At 38.1% G+C, this 20,010-nt stretch overlaps 1 protein-coding gene across 1 annotated transcript in view; it reads right to left on the reverse strand.

Moving 5' to 3' along the window:
• Nucleotides 1–20,010, reverse strand: part of LOC147144728 (solute carrier family 12 member 9) — a 48,958-nt gene that overhangs the window by 25,082 nt on the left and 3,866 nt on the right. The window contains exons 2-6 of the mRNA XM_086035631.1: nt 18,233–18,367; nt 17,770–17,907; nt 17,165–17,482; nt 16,653–16,760; nt 15,631–15,742 (exon numbers count right to left, since the gene is read on the reverse strand). Of these exons, the coding sequence (XP_085891757.1) occupies nt 15,631–15,742; nt 16,653–16,760; nt 17,165–17,482; nt 17,770–17,907; nt 18,233–18,367 (811 nt within the window). The remainder of the gene's footprint in view (nt 1–15,630; nt 15,743–16,652; nt 16,761–17,164; nt 17,483–17,769; nt 17,908–18,232; nt 18,368–20,010) is intronic.

The raw sequence follows: 20,010 nt of genomic DNA on the forward strand, positions 1-20,010 counted from the left end.
TGTGCATTAGTGTGACTGTGCTTGCGTGTATTAGTGCACAAGATGCTGCACTCAACGTGGAGGCAGTGAGATCAGAGATGAAAAAAACACAGCAGGGTGTGCATGATTACTGCTGACTCCCCACCTCCTTCCAATACAACACAGCCAGAGAGCGGAATTACTGTGTGAAGCATTTCTCACTCTCTCCAGATCCCTCTCAATCTCGTGCGGTCTTTCAAAACATACATGCACAAGTGCACACACACACATGCTTGCACATGAGCAAACGCGCACACACACGCACACAAATTTACCTGCAATCTGACATTTGGGGAAAAAAAAAAAGTATTTTCAGCACGGTTAATTTGTTCCACCCATAAATTGCATAACCAAATGTATGGCAAGGCAAGTTTATTTGTATAGCGAATTTCATGTGCGAGACAATTCTTAGTGCTTTACATATAACATTAAAAACCGGACAGAAAGACAAACAAAAAAAGTATGCATGTTTGTGTAACACTCGGCACACACTCACAAGCCCAATCCAGCCATTTTCTTCCAACATCATCTCCTCCTGCCTCATAAACCTGGTTTCAAAATGTGTTCACATATGTCGAGTTTACGGTGATAGCACTGGCCATTCTATCTCATTGTTCTTTCTTGCCTGCTTGCTATGGAAATTACGAGGCTGATCACGTCAACTTTAAGGTCCACTGATTTTAACACTTACCATCATAGCCCTATTAGGTATTGTTCACTCTACTCGAAGACCTGAGCACTATTATGATACATGGAGTCCAAGTAGCACTGACGTATTTAACGCGCACTCACACGACCATAAACTGCAGCACTTGCTGTGGTTGAAATAAAACATGTACGGTATGTAGAAACAAACAGTGATTAACTGTCCCAAAATAGAACCTCTCTTACTGGATGCATTTGGATTTTTGTTCTAATTTAAAAACACATTTTCCCATAGGTATTCATGGAAATAGAAATGATTCAGGGTGTAGAACTGTGCAGACATTTTACATTTAACAGGTGTTCTGGTCTATGGTTTGTTTGGTGTGTACGTATGTATTACCAACATTACAATGTGTGTGCGTGTGTTTGCAATTGCAATAGCCCAAGTCTGTCATTTTACTCTTCGCATCCTCAAAGCATTAAAAGTAGTGCTCTGACAGTTGAGCATGTGTGAAGGCTTGTTTGTTGGAAAGTCGCCATACAAGGAAACACATACTTAAGGCTATATTCAAACTTGTCAAGTTGGGTTTAAATAGGGTGACCATATTCATTTCCCCAAAAAAGAGGACTCTCGGCTCGGCCTCGGAATAATTAAATGATACGCAGATGCCATCCAACATCCAAACCGCTAATCCTCACGTAGGTGACGGGCGTGCTGAAGCCTATCCCAGCTGTCTTTGGGCAACAAGTGGGGTACACCCTGAACTGGTTGGCAGCCAATCGCAGGGCACACATAGACGAAGAACCATTTGCGCTCATAATCACACCTAGGGGACAATTTAGATTGTTCAATCAACCTACCATGTATGTTTTTGGGATGTGGGAGGAAACCGGAGTACCCGGAGAAAACCCACGCAGGCACCAGGAGAACACGTAAACTCCAAACAGGAAGGCCGGGGCCGGATTCGAACCCACAACCTCTGCACTATGAGGCAGATGTGCAAACCAGCCACCCAAAGATGCCATTTATGACAAATCCAATATAGTCAAAGTAAGGCTAAACGATATTGGAAAAACATGCAATATGCGATATGGGTGTTGCATATTGCATATCAATATCAATGTGGTATTTAACATGTACCTAAAGAAATGACATATGTATTATCTAATGAAGGAAACACATTTTTTTCATGGGGATGAATAAAAAGGCTCAATGTCATGTCATGTCATCTTCGAAACCGCTTATCCTATATAGGGTCGCGGGGAGTTGCTGGAGCCTATCCCAGCCGTCAATGGGCGAAGGCAGACTACACCCCGAACTGGTCGCCAGCCAGTCGCAGGGCACTAAAAAGGCTCAATGTATTACCTAATTGAGTTCTTTAGTGTTAGTAATGCCGCTACATACTGTTCTTCTCTTGGATAGCGATGCGCATTTAAGGTTGCATACGATATATTGCAAATATATAAAACCCCTCAAAAGGAAAATATTGCCTCTTGTTATGAAAGAAATTTCAAGATATGAAAGGTAAAAAATACAATATGGGCTGCCACTCGCAGCTACGGAGTTTCCTGAACACAACATACTCATAGCTGCTCTGCCATTGGCTAGCCTAGCATCTTCCTGGCATCCCATTGGCTAAGAGGGACCGCTGCCGTATGTGTCTATGTGTGCAGATAAATAGATATGTGATAGATATGTCGATGCAGCGTCCTCGTCCTTCGCCCCTCCGGCCATGAGGTGTTCTGATAGTTTTACGTAAATTAGAAACGCCACATTATTAAATCAGTTTTTTACAAAACGCCAGGCAAAAAAACACTTCTGAGAGAGAACATGAACCAAAGAGGGAAAAAAGTGAAGAGGACAGCAATTAAAAGGTAAACGACCATCATTTTTATCTTTACTCTGTTCTTTGTTTTTTTACATCATGCACAACTCTCATTTATTGTGCAATAATCTAATTGTAACATGTATTTGTTACATGTTTTGATGCATTTTTATGCCTTATAAAACATTTATGTCTGAATATTGGGGGGCTTGGAACAGATTAGGGCATTTACATGGAAAACTAGACTCTACTTACAAAATGTTCTACTTAAGAAATTTCTTCCAGAACCAATTAATTTCGTAAATTGAGGTACCACTGTAATCCAAATCCTGGTGATAATAACATGATTAAGTATGAGATCAGTCTGAAAATCTTGATGTGGCATGCGCTATCTCCATCTCTAAGGAATTCCATAATCGTTTTAGATTACATTTTAGAAGCTCTTCATGACTCATCTCAGCAGGAAAAAATACCACAAGTGTGTGCAAACTGGTAGATCGCAGAAAGTTTGAGTTTTGTCACACACTACGTCATGAACACTGTCCAATCATGTTGTAGTAACTTAATGCAAATACTTCTTAATATACACCCTCTGAGTCAATGATAAAAATGGTCGTGGGAAGATCAAAGGAATGGTAAACGGGCTTTCACTTATATAGCGCTTTTCTACCTTGGGTACTCAAAGCGCTTTAGACTGTACCTCACCTACCTACTGATGACGCAGCATCAGGAGCAACTGGGTGTTCAGTGTCTGGCTCAAGGATACTCCGACATGGTCACCAAGGCCGGGGATTGAACCCACAACCTCCGGGTTGTGAAACAACCACTCTAACACTGAGCCATGCCACTCCAATAATTCAAAGTGTTTGGTCCGGACTACAGTTCCAACAAAATGCTTCCTGCTTCAGTATCACTCATGATAACGAATTAAAGGTCTGTGTTAATGACACACAGGGGTGTGATGTTTGGGTTAAAACTGATAGCCTCATTATTGGTTTATCTGATGTGCAGTTGGGTCCAAATAAATCTTGACAAGGTTGAGATTTGCAAACTGGCTTTCAAATAAAAGCTTGTAGATCTTGTAGATCCTTGTGGCCTGCTACTATACATCCTTCAATTCTTTTGTGTACCATTTATTTTCATACCCTCTCTCAGTCATGCCTTTATATATTTTTTTCCATCCATCATTTAATATGTTTGTGCTTTTGATAAGGTACTCACAACTAAGGGCTGGAGGTAATTCACAAGTGTGTTTTTAGTGAAATACAACATAAGCCATATTGATTCATCTGCAATGTTGGTGGTCTCGGCTCATTCGGGCACGGCCAGTCATCAGAAAAACTAACATACCAATTCAGAATCATCTAGTTTAATGAACATGGAGAAAAAGGCTTCAGAATATCCAAATAAATGCTGAAATGGGATGGGAGATTGTTACTGAGATGGCTCCATCTTATGCCTAATATGACTGAAATGCTCATTATGTGACCAATCGAGTCGCTACAAAATGAAAATGATGGCCCTGTAAATCAATAAACACATTTCTGTAAGATGCAAGGGCAAATATCTCATAACAATGTCTTAGTGTGACTTCACACCCAAAGATAGCTTTCCTGCGACATCACACATTTCTGGACAAGCTTGCGACCACCAGGTTGGAATGCTTTATGAGTGTGTGAATAGAGTGCGGCTGTCACTATCAAATTGTTTTAGAATAGATTACCTTATTGATTATTCTATCGAATAATCGGATGGATCCCCGCCCAATCTGCACCCACCCGTTGACGGGACAAACGGTTCCCATGAAGTCGGACAGTCTGGACGGCAACACATCTTTGCATGGCACTGCAAATAACACTTACGTTTGCTAAAGTTGATATAAAGGGACACTATACTAACTTAAAGTAAATATTTTCACAAATATTCATTTGTGCAAAATTTTGGGGAGGAAAAAAACCAACAAGAAAAACTATCCAGGAAGTAATCAGTACATCGCTTGCCTGCCCGCAAAGAGAACACCTTGGCTGGACCATTGCATCGCTTGCCCATTAAGATTGCCTCTTAGGCCGCTGCAAGTGAGCCGACGGCCCACTGGAAAGAGGGAGGGGCATTGGTTTCCAATGCTTTTTAAAAAGGTTTTCCCATAATAACCACGTCTCTTACATGACATTCGACCTCTGCTTAATGATGCGTTGATAACAGACATCTCTTACTTCGCAAGGTCGCAAGCCATTTCTGTAGCACCGCGCATCTTCCTTGACTGCCACTATCTTTCCGTGGATTAAAAAAAGTCCCCGTACAATGCAATATTTTATGGGGAGCCTCAAACACGCAATCCAGGCTGGCACATTCACACCGCTGAGAGTCCACATCCAACATCGGCTGCGTGGCCTTCTGTTTGTTTGTTTTTTCCTCCCAGTCTAAGTCGACTTGGGAAGCGTGGTGCGCTGTGCGGCAGACCTGAGCGCTGAAGCTACGTAATGCATCAAGCCAAATGCAGCGACAAATTGGTACAGAACTACACACGCAATGTAGCATAAAATTGTTTTTTATCATTAAAGCACAGTTGCAGTACAATGTGAATTCATTTACTTTTTATGTACAGTATTGTCAACTTGGTTAATGTTGATGGCTACCAGTAAGTTGTAAAAAAAAACTGTACTTGCCACTTCCTTTCTTAAAAAAAATTGTAGTTCTCACTGAACCCATAGTAATATCGTTATCGTATCATGATCAAGATAGGTGTCAAAACTATTGAGATATGAAATTTGGTCCATATCGCACAGCCCTAGTCGTATATTATCTCAGGCCTTCAAGACACCACTCAGTCAATCGCAGGGGAAAAAAAGGCACTAGCACCAAATTTAAATCCCTTACTGTTGGGATTTAGTGTTCGTCTTTAACCCCACTTTACCATGACCTTGTAGGTACTTAAAGTGTATAGCTGGGGTACACTGGGAGCAAGAAAGAGATACAGACAGATAAACTAGTGGCAGAGTGTAAAAGAGAGGCAAGGGGAGAATTGTAGGAGGCAGAGAGACAGAGCGAAAGTGAAAGATAAGTGCTCTCAAGAGAGTTGGCTGTGGTTAAGGATTATTAAATGGAATCAGTAACTAACAAGACCTTTGTTTGTACACACACACACACACACACACACACACACACTCCCATGTGCACGCGCATACATTTTCATATGCAACCCACGTCTCTATTTAGGAGTCTTGAGTGTAGGAGCCAATTTCTATGTATTCTTTTTATTTTACATTAAGTTCTCATTTGTACTATGTAATAATAATTTATGTTTAGTGTGCTCCCTCTGTAGGTGAGAAGGTCCTTTACCTTCAAAGGATGTACCCGCCCTATCAGCGGGGGTTTTTGGCTGGGAAGTACACAATCTTTAGACCTTGGCTTGGAACACTGACATTGGAATTGTTTGACACGTGGCTGTTTGTTTGCTTTCAACTAGAAGGTTTTGACTAATATTTTTTTTGCTTTATTATTTTTGATGGCATACAACAATACTTTTGGGCAGTAGGCGGGGGACACCCTGAATTGGTTGACAGCCGATTGCAGAGCACACAGAGAAAAACATCCGCACTCACAATCACACCTAGGGGCAATTTAGAGAGTCCAATCAACTTACTATACATGTTTTGGGAATGTGGGAGGAAACCGGAGTACCCGCAGACAATGTTTATGAATATGGCCGGGGGGTCGCGGCCGGAAGGGTACCCAGGTCAAGGGTGGAGTTGCGGCCGGACGGGCAAAAAAGGTCAAGTGCCCAGCTCTGTGTGTGTATGTGTATGTGTGTGTGTGTGTGGGTGTGTGTGTGTGTGGGTGTGTATATATATATATATATATATATATATATATATATATATATATATATATATATATATATATATATATATGTGTATATATATATATATATATATATATATATGTGTATATATATATATATATATATATATATATGTGTATATATATATATATATATATATATATATATATATATATATATATATATATATATATATATATATATACATACACACACACATTTTTTTTTTTTTTTCTACATACAAAGCTGGGCATAGTGCCTATGGTCCGCCCATTTTGTAGGAGGTAAATGATTGTTGATAAACTTAAAACAGTAGTCGGAATCGGCATAGTCGGAAGACCATTTTTGCCCATCTATGTAATCTTCTATTCTATAGCTCACGCCTAATGAAAACAAAATTTGAAAATTGAATACCAGTACATAACAAATAAGAAAAAAATATATTTAGTACCGGTAATTAGGTAGTAAAATCAGCCTTCTGAAAAGTATTTTCCTATATGCTGTATATGAGTTTTACTTTTAGAATGTAACTGCTGAAATAAACTCACCAAATTTATTAAGGTGTATAAGTAAATGCATATCAAAGAATTCTGTCATAAAAGGCACATATAGTGAAGTAGATTCTTTTTTTAAATGTTTATTATGCTAGCAAAAAATTGTAAACACAATGTTACCTCACAGATACAATTAAGATTTTTTTGAAATATAGATTAACCTTATCTTGAGAAAAAAATGCCATCATACTGTATGCCTCTAATTGAAAAGACTGGATTTTTTTTCCAACTGTATGATAGATTGTAGATTACAATTCACATTTGGCACTTGCCATGGACAGAATATGAGGTGCTCATCAATCACCATGAACATAAATCCTAAACTTCATTGTGCCTATCATGGAAAACACATGACCAATGGGCTGGCAAACCATTTTTAAAGGCCAACATCTCACCTTTTGTTCTCCTTTCTGTCCATTGCACTTAATCACACCATCTCACTCTCTGACTCCATAAGCTTTTCATTCAGACCGGATGTTGTGACTGGTTGTGACTGTATATTGTCATTTGCTATGCAGTTGATTTGGTCCTGATGTGTTATCTTTATTGTGTCATATCGAATTGGTCATGGCCTGATGTCTCTCAGTATTTAAACTAGACTTGCTCAGTGACATATTGTCAAAACGTAAAGTTTTTTTTTCCATGCCTTTGGCATCCAGCCCTGCTCTTGGCTGTTACTTTGTAGTTTTCTATATGCAGTGGTACCTCTACTTACGAAATTAATTGGTTCTTGAAGAAATTTCTTAATTAGAAAACTATGTAAGTAGAGACACGTTTTCCATGTAAATGCCCTAATCCGTTCCAAGCTCCCCAATATTCAGACAAATGTTTTATAAAGCATAAAAATGCATCAAAACATGTAACAAATACATGTTACAATTAGGTTATTGCACAATAAATGAGAGTTGTGCATAATATAAAAAACTAAGAATAGAGTAAAGAATAAAAATGATGGTCATTTACTTTTTAATTGCTTTCATCATCGCTTTTTGCCCTCTTCGGCTCATTTTCTCTCTCAGAAGTGGCTTTTGCCTGGCATTTTGTAAAGAACTGATTTAAAAACATGGGAACTGTCGATACATTACGGTCATATTCTTTGGCGAGATCAACCAAACGCATCCCTTTTTCATACTTTTCTATTATCTCGTGCTTTGTTTATATGGACAAAAAAACAATTTTCTCCTTTTTTTCTTTTCCTCGTTTCTAATTCATGTAAAACTAACACCTCATGGGCCCAGGGGCGAATGACGAGGACGCTGCATAGACATATCTATCACATATATATCTATTACCTGTCTATTTACACACATAGACACATACGGTAAAGGTCCCTCTTAGCCAATGGGATGCCAGGAAGATGCAAGGTAATCGCCAATGGCAGAGCAGCTATGAGTATTTTGCGTTCAGGAAACTCCGGAGCTGCGAGTAGAAGCCCATACTGTATTTTTACCTTTCGTATCTTGAAATTTCTTTCGCAACAAGAGGCAATATTTTCCTGTTGAGGCGTTTCGTAACTTGAAAATTTCGTATGAAGAGACGTTCGTAAGTCGAGGTACCACGGTAAAGACTTAATTTTCCATTGCTGTGCCTTGTCTACTTCTGGGTCTAAACTCTGTTCGTTACCTGACAGTACATTCTGACCAGTCATGGACCCAGCAGACTCAGACACAATCCATCAAGCAGTAAGCACTCAGAGAGCACTGCTTGGCTGTTGTGATTGTAGGTTGTCAGTTGCTATGCATTTGCTATGGTCCTCATGTTATCGCCTTTATTGTGTCATATTGGATTGGGCACGGCCTGATGTCTCTCAGTATTTAAGCTGAAGTTGCTCAGTGAGACATTGTCAGAACGTCAAACTTTCCTCCATGCCTTCTGCATCCAGTATTAATATAGACCATATAAACATATAGTTAAAGAAATTGCATCTTAATGGCCATAGAAGAGGATGTGCATTCAAAAGAAAAAAAATGCTCTGGCCGCCATGTAGAAATTGAGTTGCCAAATAAACGTATACATTTTGGTAGTAACACATTTTAATGCACTGTAATCATTAATATAAACCTTATAAACATACATATACTTGCAGAAATTCGATTGTAATGGGAAAATGAGAGGATGGACATGGATACTGTGACTTAAGTTACATTTTTTGTGTAGTCTATAATATGAAGTCAATTTTTTTGAGTTTTGTGTTTTTGCGCCCACTAGTTGAAACACGGCATTCTGATTAATTTTGCGTTCGTGGAATATAAGTTAAGCAGCAAAATGCACTCGTTTTTAGCCATCTCTGGGGGCGGCCATTTTGTCTTCTGTCGACTGAAAATGACATCACAACTGCTCACAACGACCAATCACGGCTGACCTGTTTTCTAAATCTGAGCCGTGATTGGTCGTTGTGAGCAGTTGTGATGTCATTTTCAGTCGACAGAAGACAAAATGGCCACCCCCAGAGATGGCTAAAAACGAGTGGGTTAACACTTATTCCACAAACACAATATTTATCAGAAGTTCCTGTTTCAACTAGTGGGCTTGCATAGAACATATTCTTGAAAAAAAAATGTTTGCGTTGACGTCCCTTTAAGGGGAGAGCCAATAGAATACAGATACAGAAGGTTGAGCGAAATGTAATGCATAGAAAAAAATGTGAAAATTGGATAAAGTGTGTCTATGTATGGGTCTGTCTTTATTTTTAGCGGATGAGAGACAATTCAATGGATATGTGGACTGAAGAAACATCCACAAGGCTGCATGTTAGCACAAGAAAATAAAGTCCAGCAGATTCAAACTAATATAATTACCAAATAATTCATTAACAGAAAAGCTTCTGTAGCACAGGGCGGATTAGCCCACAGGTCACTGATGCACAACATCGTGCAGCAGGAAACACAAATGCATATTGTTTACACTCACCAAATACACAATTTGAATTACATGAGGTGGGAGAGCAGAGGAAAAAAATAAAAATACAAAAATTGTTTTTAAATGCGTCAGCCAAAGAGTTCCACAACGTAATTGCTACTAATGATGGAAGTTAATTATAAATATGTACAATAATGCAATGAAAATTTATTTAAAATGTAACTGTTGCTTTGACTTGTCAAACGCGCACACGCGCAAGTTTCATAAAATGGGACATGGCAATCTGTCATGCCTGGCTAGCTGGTCACAGGAGGTTAATAGACTTTCCATATCTCATATTGGCGAAGTCCTCATCGCCATCATCACTGTCCCTTTCACCATTCTAGCATATCACTTATGGTTATCTAAAAAAGGACTATATATGAAGACGTTCTATTAGGTGACCTGGAAAGCAATTGCACAGTGTTATCAATGAGCTTCATTTAGTTCCCAATGAACTACATTTTCTTATTGTGTTAATGAGAGTGAAGTATCGATTGCGATGGGGATGATAAAACTATGAGATAACTGAAAAGAAATAGTTGACTGTATGTAATTTCATGGCTCAAATATCTCCATCATAAAGGTGATATTAACCAAAGCAAAACTCAGTCCTGCTGCCTAACCGGACTCCAAAAGAAAAGTTGGTAAAAGTTGCTACTACATGTTCTGTAGTGATACAAATTGTACAATGGCATTCCTATGAGTACAGGAAGTAAGACAGTTTGTTGCAGTAGAGGACAAAGAAAATAACAGCTATTTCTCTACAGTATATAAGTAAACTGATGGAAAGTGATTGATATGACATATCTTTGGCTGGCATAGCTCGTGCATCAATACATCATGTGAGTATGTGTGCTTCGAGCACTTGGAATGAATGTAACTAGGTTGTGTTCATGTGTTGACATCATCATATTTCACAAGAATCAGCATACTGACGTCCTTTTATTTTGTTGCTGTTGGCTTGTGCCTTTCAGTGGAAAAAGATGATTCCATTAGGAGATTCGGTTTTGTTCAAATAAAACCTTTAATAATGTTGACATAATACCGTGCACCCATGACCTACTACAGTAACAAGTACTCATTAATTGTTCTGATCTATTAAACAATAAATTAGTTCAAATATTTTAGACTTACAAATTGAGATTTTACAAGACATGTATCGTTCATGGGAACACTTCTATAGAATAGGTGCTGACAACAACTTGCACAAGTTTTCCCAACAACCAGAAGCCAAAAAACACAACTTATGTTCAAGGAGTTTAAAGATTAGTGGGAAGTTCAGATAATAGTACGGTGCAAGAGATTGAGAGTCTTTATCGGCTGTTGCTGCAAAACCTGGTTCTTGCAGTGAGCGCTGACATTATTCATCTCTGCTGCTACCGTGGAGGCTCTGATATTGTCACTACCAACAAACATGGGGGAGCAATTATTATTTTTAAAGAGTGGACTATTGTTCTGCACAACAATCATCTTCAGTAGTTATTATCAAAACTCCCTGACATTCTCTTTATGTACTATTGACTTATTTAAAAGATTTGATGCAGAACAACAATTTAGAAATGAGACTTGTGCAAAGGTTAGTTTGTCTCTAAATGTTCTCCTTGAGTGAAGCAGTGCAGGTACTCTATATTAGAAAGCAACACTGCCACCATTTGGACGACATGTACAATTGCAGTGAAGGTGGCCAACTGTCACTCTGCAGACCTTTAGTTATTGTACTTTATTAATGTATTCATTGTTTGAAGCAAAAACAACAGGACATACGGCATATTTTCCATTTATAGACCACGTTGCCATTAGAAATTATTTTGGTAAGTAAGTTCTTTGAAAATACAAAAAAAAAAACCAACATGATTTATTGTTCTATTTTGTTTCTGAAAGGTTGGTCATATGCGTTCCTCTCTTTGGAAATAGGCAGCACTGTTGATGACAGAGGCAAAGATACCTGCTAGAATTATCAGGAAAATTTGTAGAATAAATAGTTAGCACTTAATCACACATTCTAAAATAAGTTTTGAACAAAATGCTACACTCCAACGCCCCCCCTCCTCCGGAAGCACACACACACGCACGCACACGCCCACAAACTGTATGTTTAAAACTACATTTATGTGGTTTTAAACACAAAATAATTGATCATTTTCAAATCAATACCAAATGACCAGTGTTTCTTACACTTCTGCATCTTTATTTTGTGATTCCATAAAGTATAGCGTGAAGTGTGGAAAGCATGAATTTGTGTCCTAATATGTAAACTGGTGGAATCATGACATGAGAGAGGATTTTATAGAAGCAGATATTTTAGTCCATGAAAATGTGTTTGGATTCTGTTTAATGTAATGGCATATTCCTTCCTGATATATAATATTCTTGTGTCAGAGGACACGTGCAATACAGTTGGCACTTGCAACCGGTTGCATGAGATAAATGGAAAATGATTTAAGATTTGCCTGAGGATTCTCTCTAACACTATTGGGCACTTGCTTTACTAATCCAATATGCAAATGTTTCTGAATAATCTCACAAAAATGCGGAATAGCTTGTGTTTTTTAAACTTTGCCTAAATCAGTGCATCTCAATTATTTTGTCACCCCCACACCCCACCCCCAGGAAGAAGAAAATATGTTGCACCCTCCCAACTCTCCACCAGGGCTAAATAGTATGACTTGTCTATAAAATTGCACCTACCCAGCCCACCCCCGGCTGCTCCCAACTGTTTGAGAAGGACTGGCCTAAGGTAATTGCGTTTCACATTTTTAAATTCATTTACTAGGAATAAATCTGTGAATCTGAGGTTTTTAGGACATAGTATATCCGTTAGTTATTTTTTGTTTGTTTTTTTAGAAGGGGAAATACATGCAACAAATGTCAGAGTGCAGTGATTCTCCAAGTTTGGTGTGCAGGCTACCTCTAGTGGTGCGCAAACGAATGACCGAATTAGATGATCAAACTGTACTTGATGTTCTAGTGGTGTCATTTTTTTGAAAAAAATTATATATATATATATATATATATATATATATATATATATATATATATATATATATATATATATTATTTTTATCAGTACAGTACTGTACATTTGTTAATATTTAAGTACAATACATTTGCAGGAGTTCTTCCTAATATCTGCCACCTGGTGGTTGCTCATGTGGGGTTCAGTTGATCTCTTAAATAAAGAGTGTGAGTCCAAATCTGCTCCATGTACAAAATGCCTCAAGACAACTTCATTTCTGATTTGGTGCTATATACTATAAATAAAATAAAATGAAATTGACCTGAATTCGCATTTGATCATTGAGAAAAGATTGTTTTCAGATTTTTTAAATTCATTGTATTTTTTATTAATTATATAACTTTCATTTGTAATACATTTTAATTGAATCATTATTTAAAAACAGTATTCTTACATTTCTATATTTCAGCGGTGTTTCAATATTTAAAAAAATTATATATATTAAATATTTTTATGCATTTTTAGAGGTGGTATGTGGTATAGAAAGTTTAAGAACCACAACTTTAATAGTGGACATATTTGAATGCACAAGTTGAAATATGAGCGCAGTACTTTGAATTCTTATAATTCTTGAGGTAATTTTGGGTCCACCTTTGCCCTGATCATGTCAACTATCAGTGCTCAGTCAATGAGTGTATTCTTCTAAGATATGTGTCAAATATTATCTCATGACTTTTTTTTAATCATTGCGCACAACCGACCATTGTGTGCTGAAGTGCCATTCAATGCACACGTGAAACTATATCACATGGAAACTCATTTCATGAAACAGATAGATAGATAGTGGCGGCGAGCGCGGGGAGGAAAATCGTGAGTTGCTGTTGCTTGGGGGACAGATTTGAGTGAGGCACCAGGCTGTGAACAGGCCTCCAAAGTGCTGTGAATCACTATTTCTGTTCAAATATCATCTAGGTTGGGGGTAGTCGGAATCGCTGACGGACGGACGCCCGTTTAAAATTAGGCCTATAGTAAATACTATACTATATATAAATTTTTTTACCCCGAAAAAAAAGGTGGATGATGGACAACGGAATGGTACTCACACCGCAGACAGATGACAAATAATAGACGGTCAAATTTGAGTAAAATGCCCAGCTCTGTAAATTACATTTGCACAGTGTAAGTGTTGAGACAGACACATCCAAATACCAACAAGCCGTTGCACATACACTCACCTCATGTGACGGACGTAGTGTCTGTGTTGTGCCATGTGAATATAGCCAAGAGCTACAGTGGACCCTGTTCAAAACACTTTTACTTCATCCATACGTACACTTAATATAATTAAGTGTTTTTTCCAATATAAAAGATGGCTTTCCCAAGATTTTTTTATTATGTCTTTTTGTCATTTAAAAGTTCAAGTAAGACAGGTTGAGAGGGTCTGAAACTTTGTCTCGAGTCAGTGAGTGTATGTAGCATGCAGGCGAATTCTAGTAGGCTTGTGTGGCAGAGTAAATGATGGCCTCATTGATCTCCATTGCTGTTTAATAGCCTTGTCATGTCAATTTAGCACCTCAGGAACACTTGCTGTAGAGCTAATCAATAGTGAACTCTGGCACTCAGCAACAGACATGTAGAAATAGAAAACTAGGAGGGAGGTAAGGGTGTATTAAAGAGAGAGCAAGATAAAATCTCTCAACAAAAAGATTATAGGGGGAATTTACACAACTCAGTTTTCAATTGAAATAAATCAATTTCATAGTTTTCATTCATTCCCACAGTTGACTTCCACAACATGACTTTTCACAAATATGCTAAATTCTTTATATCATCACTGTCAGGTGGAAACCTCCTATGTCGAAATTTGGTCATTTTCATATTTTTTCACAAATCAATTGTCAGTCCCTACGTGTTTGTAATTTTTTCAAATGATTTACAAATGAAAAGTATTGAAAATGGCTTGCTCTCTTTCACAATGCAATGTTAATAGCTCAAAAAATAGATATATTTTTTTTCAGTTTCCTGATAATTGATGGTTTTGGAAGTGCAAGAATCCCGCCCAAAGCCAGCAACACTAAGTGCCAGACCCAAAGAATAATAATAAACAAAAACAACAGTAACCAGCATTTACTTATGTGCTTTGTGCTACAGTAACTACAACAAGCGGGATTTAAACAAAAGCACAAGCCACAGTGGAGTGAAAGAGTACCGGTACATGCCAACTTGACCAAAGGTGAACAAGGAAATGACAACATCCGGTCAGTTAAATGACATTGTAATACACATAACTGAGAATGTAACATGCAAATACTGTGTAACTGATACTGTATGCACTGCATTACGGTGTTATGGGAAAAAACTATCACAATGTGTGTACATTTCATAATGCTTTATTGCCAACACTGTTGGCTTGTTGTCCTCTGCAACACATTATTTTGTACTTTTGCAGTGTTAAAACTGCAAGCAGAATTTGAATGAATTGTCACTTCACTAATCACGGCCCTCCCGAGTCTCTGACCAAAGTCGTGCCTCACAATAACATTCATAAGATGTGCGCTGTAAACTAGCCAACATTAACCTCAGCTGCTTTCGTAGTAGCATGACTTATTCTTAATCGAGTGTTGCTATAAAACATAATGTGACTAGTTTTATTTTTTGGGATGTACAATAAATTAAAAATGAAAAAGAGATGAAAATGTTGACAACTAAGCAAGTTTTTTTTTTCTTTAAGTTTCTCGTCTATTGTTTATCGCCTACAAGATGGGCGTCCAGCATTGGCGGATAGACGGACCGGTCCGTCACATAGGCGGTATGCCCAGCTCTGCTTGTTTTTTTTTTACAAACTTGATAAGAATAATGTTTGAGAGGATTTGTTTGAGTGTGACTGACCGGTCACAGGAGCAGGCCACAAGAACGCTGAGCAGGTTGTAGATTATGAAGGTGAAGATGACAGCCGTGATAGTACCACGTGGAATGGAGTAGCTTGGATTCTTGAGGTCACCTTAGGTCAAGTGGGTCAAGTACAGTATGTTCATTAGATCAGTCTGTATGCATATTTTCCATTAAATAGTCATGGCCAAAAACACTGGCACAGTGGCACCCGTGTGGTTCACTCAGATAATGCACGACGACAATATTCAGTATTCCCTTTTTTTTTTTTTTTGCTTTGGAACAACACAAAAAAAGCTAAAAAAAAAAAGCCAAACCTGGTTATTCCACACAGAACTCCAAAAATGGACTGGACAAAATGATTGGCACCTAATCAAAATTCGAACCAATTTGATAAAGAGCATGTCATGCAAACGGTTGACCTGTTTTCTGAATCTGAGACGTGATTGGTCGTTGTGAGCGGTTGTGATGTCATTTGCAGTCGACAGAAGACAAAATGGTCGCCCCCAGAGATGGCTAAAAACGAGTGCATTTTGCTGCTTAGCTTAGATTCCACAAACTCAAATTTAATCAGAATGCCGTGTTTCAACTAATGGGCCTGCTGGGAACATTTTCTTGAAAAAAATATGCCTGGGTTGACTTCGCTTTAAGGAGAGATCTCAAAACAGCAGTTGGGAAGAGGCACCCTTCAAATCTGAGAGACATAGAGCAGTTGGCAAGATTAACAAGACAAGAATAGGCCAACATTGCAGCAGTGATTGATTTCAGTTGATTTTTTTCCCCTAAGCATATGCTAGGATATTAATTTGAGGGTACAGATAATTTTGGAGTTGTGTGGAAGTATCATATTTGGCGTTTCTTTGTGCTGTTTCAATGCGAACTAAAGAAATAAATTCAAATACCAAAGGATGTTTAATTGCAAAATTTTCTTGGGTGAAGTGGTGCATTATCTGACAGAAGCACATCGTGTCACAATGGTGTCACCATTTTTGGCCACGGCTGTGCACATGCAGCTCATATACCTGACATATTGGACCCCGCCATGATGCCGGTGCAACCATTAAACATCACAGCAAAAACAGTGGCAAAGGTCATCAGATTTCCTGTTGTGTAATCCACAGTGTAGTCGGCTGTGTGTAGAGAGAACAGCGGATAAATTATTGAAGTAGTTCCTGAAGCGTCCATCTTTAATCAGCAAGGTCAATCAGTATCTGTTAACAAATTCTCACAAGGCAGGATGCACTTTTAAAATGCACAAGACGGCCCCCTTTGAATTCATAACGACACAACAATATTCAGCAGAGTAACATTTTGCTAACTTGATATCTAAGACTGACAATAATGTTTTAGCATTATGCGCACACATTCTTAATGAGGAGTTGGGGATGCTTCAACAGAAGTAAAACACTCAATAATGAGCAGACGTAGTTTCTGAACAGGCATACACAAAAAAATATTAGTTCAAATCAGATGTCTGACATGCAACTACTGATTAATTTGACAACATCAATCATCATATTTCAGTCTGCCTTACCCCACAGGTTCCCTAGAAGGGTGTCCAATTTGAAGCCGGTAAAGTTTGCTGTAGTGGAGACCGTTCCATTTACCATAGGGTTGGAGTCTGCAGAACTAGGCAGAACGATGGTGCGAGGACGCACGGCAAAAAAGCTGATGAAGATCGTGCCCAGGACAAACATGACCACCAGGAAGATTAGGAAGGTGGCTTTGGCATAGATGTGAGCACCGACCATGCACACAAGCAAACAGAGCAGGGCGATGGCTGTGGCGTAAAGCAGAGACCACCAGTAGCCTGATGGCAGAACCTGGTAGGAAGATGCGGCTAGTGCTCCATCTAAAGGAGGATCAGATGTGAGAGGCCATGTTAAAAAAACAATAAATGAATGGAAAGAAGTGACTCAGTCGTTATTAATTTACATACAGTACTTTTTAAAATAATACAATCATAATAATACAAATGTTTAATTTCACACAAATGTCTTAAATAGCTAACGTCACGTGCTATGTTATTTGTAATCAGCCATCTCTTTATTATACATACAAAGAAAATTCAGAAGTCAATAAATGGAAAGCTAACATTTTTTAGATTGACTGAATTTGACTAGCACTGTTGAAACTTACCCTCTGGCACGCCAAAGGTGGAAACAATGGCTTCAACTAAACCGAGCACATAAAGAGCACAGGCACACACATTAGCCAAGAAGAACATAATTCCAATACTGCCACCAAATTCTGGGCCCAGCGCTCGGCTGATCATGTCTGAAGAACTTTAAGGAAAGGTAGTTTGGGAAATGGTCAAATGTATTTTAAATGCATTGCCTATTTACAGTGATAAAGACAAAAGTGTATTTTCAACAAATCAAACATAAATTTAGGTTTTCCCCATGCTCCTGTAGCTACAGTGTTTGGTGATGCAGGGGAACTGTTGAGTGCGCTTAAACCTGCTGCATTTGAAGTTTCTTGAGATTGATTAGCTGTGTGACATAAATAAAAATGGACATGCAATTAAGTCACTTGTGTATTGTATAATTCATAGGACAGAAAGTGCAGATTTCACATAAGTTAAACATGTGCAAGAGGATACAATAGGCCCCCCCAGCATCTAATGCTCCATTGGTGGAGATGGCACATACTGATAGCACAGTCATGCAGATTATGAAGTAGGCCACAATAAACATGGAAATTCCTTGGTACAGTCCAGACTGGCCAATCAAGAAACCTGCAAGCAAAAAAAAAAAAAAAAAAAAAGATCTATTATTGTAAAGGCAATGTGGGCACATCACTGATTCAATTGAAAGGCAGTTTGGCTGGTAAGAATAAAATAGAAGAAATTGAATATTGCTCTTAAACATCCTTTCAGACACAACTGCAAACCTGATACATTGCACATTTTAAATGATATTAAATGATTGTGATTTAATGAAATACAAAGTATCTATCTATTAGTGTACAGAATGATTATTCATAACACTCAACCTTCTCTAATCCCAAAACAGGAATCACCAAGCGGGAATAATTCTTGGCAAGTACAGTTTAAACAATTTTTCAACATGTCATTCGGTTGGAACAAAGTATCGACCAAAACTGAGGCAACCGTACTGTCTTGCTTCATCCATGCAGAAAAGTGATCGTGTATTCATGATCCGTTCCTGAGCACGTTTGCCTGTGGCAACAATTTATAATAAAAGACAGTATTAATGCAACTTTCCAGATGTGTGCCTTACTTTGAGTCTTCCTGTTCATTTAAGTTCTACAAGTTGACCTTTATCAATCAACTGGCAAGAGGAAGGATTGCATCATTTAGTCCAGTGTTTTTCAAACTTTTTTGAGTCAAGGCACATTTATTCCATTGAAAAAATCCCGCGGCACACCACCAGCTGAAATTGTGGGTAAAAAAAAGCTTATTTTAACAATATAAGTGTTATATTGTTGATATAAGCATTTTTTAACATTGAAGAATGATGTTATATTATAACGTCTTGAATAGGAATGAAAAAAACACAAAGAAAAAAGTATTTTATAATGTTTCATATTGATACTTACTCTGTGTGAAACATGGGTCTGTTTGGATAAACGTGCGTCACTAATTCGCTTGTCTCTAAACAAAGACAATTAGCCACCTGCTGCTGCTGCCACCTGCTGGTATGGAAGAGTACTACAATGTAGTAACTACATGATTATGCTGCAAGGCGCTAGACCGCACAGGCACACAAATTAGATAATTTCCCACCGCACACCTGACAATATCTCGCAATACCTCACACCAGTGTGCCGTGCCGCGCCACAGAGTTTGAAAAACACTGATTTAGACAACACGACACACAAGTTTTCCAGATGTTATTATTCCTATGTGCAACAAAATTTGGACTGCACTTAACACATACCCATAAACTCTCACAGGAATCAGAAGTGTAGTATTTGTGGAACAATACCATTTGTCCTTATGTTTTTTCTTTTAGTAGTGGACGTAACAATTGTGGCTGTAGAGTAGAGATGGACTGATATGTTTTTTTTCAGGGCCGATACCGATTATTAGTAGTCAAGTTGGCCGATAACCGATATTTGGAGCCAGTATTCATTTTCAGTAAAAAGGAAAACATTGGCATCAAAAAGTAAAACAAATTATAACTCTTAACTTTGTTGAAATGCCTGTTTGTTGAACATTTTTTTCAGATTTGCATAATGTTGATGTTTTTTATTATTATACATTTTTGACAATATGCATCTTTGTTGTAAAATTCTAGCAAAGGTCAGGGAGGTCCCAGGGTAATCAGCATGTCTTCAAAAGTTACATAAAAACTTAATCAATTGCTCCCTATAGCAAAATGAATCCCAAACTTCAAATTGACAGAAATGATTTCA

This window comes from Filicampus tigris, chromosome 7 (assembly GCF_054856515.1).
Source record: "Filicampus tigris isolate MCC_2025a chromosome 7, RoL_Ftig_1.0, whole genome shotgun sequence".
NCBI classification, from domain to species: domain Eukaryota; kingdom Metazoa; phylum Chordata; class Actinopteri; order Syngnathiformes; family Syngnathidae; genus Filicampus; species Filicampus tigris.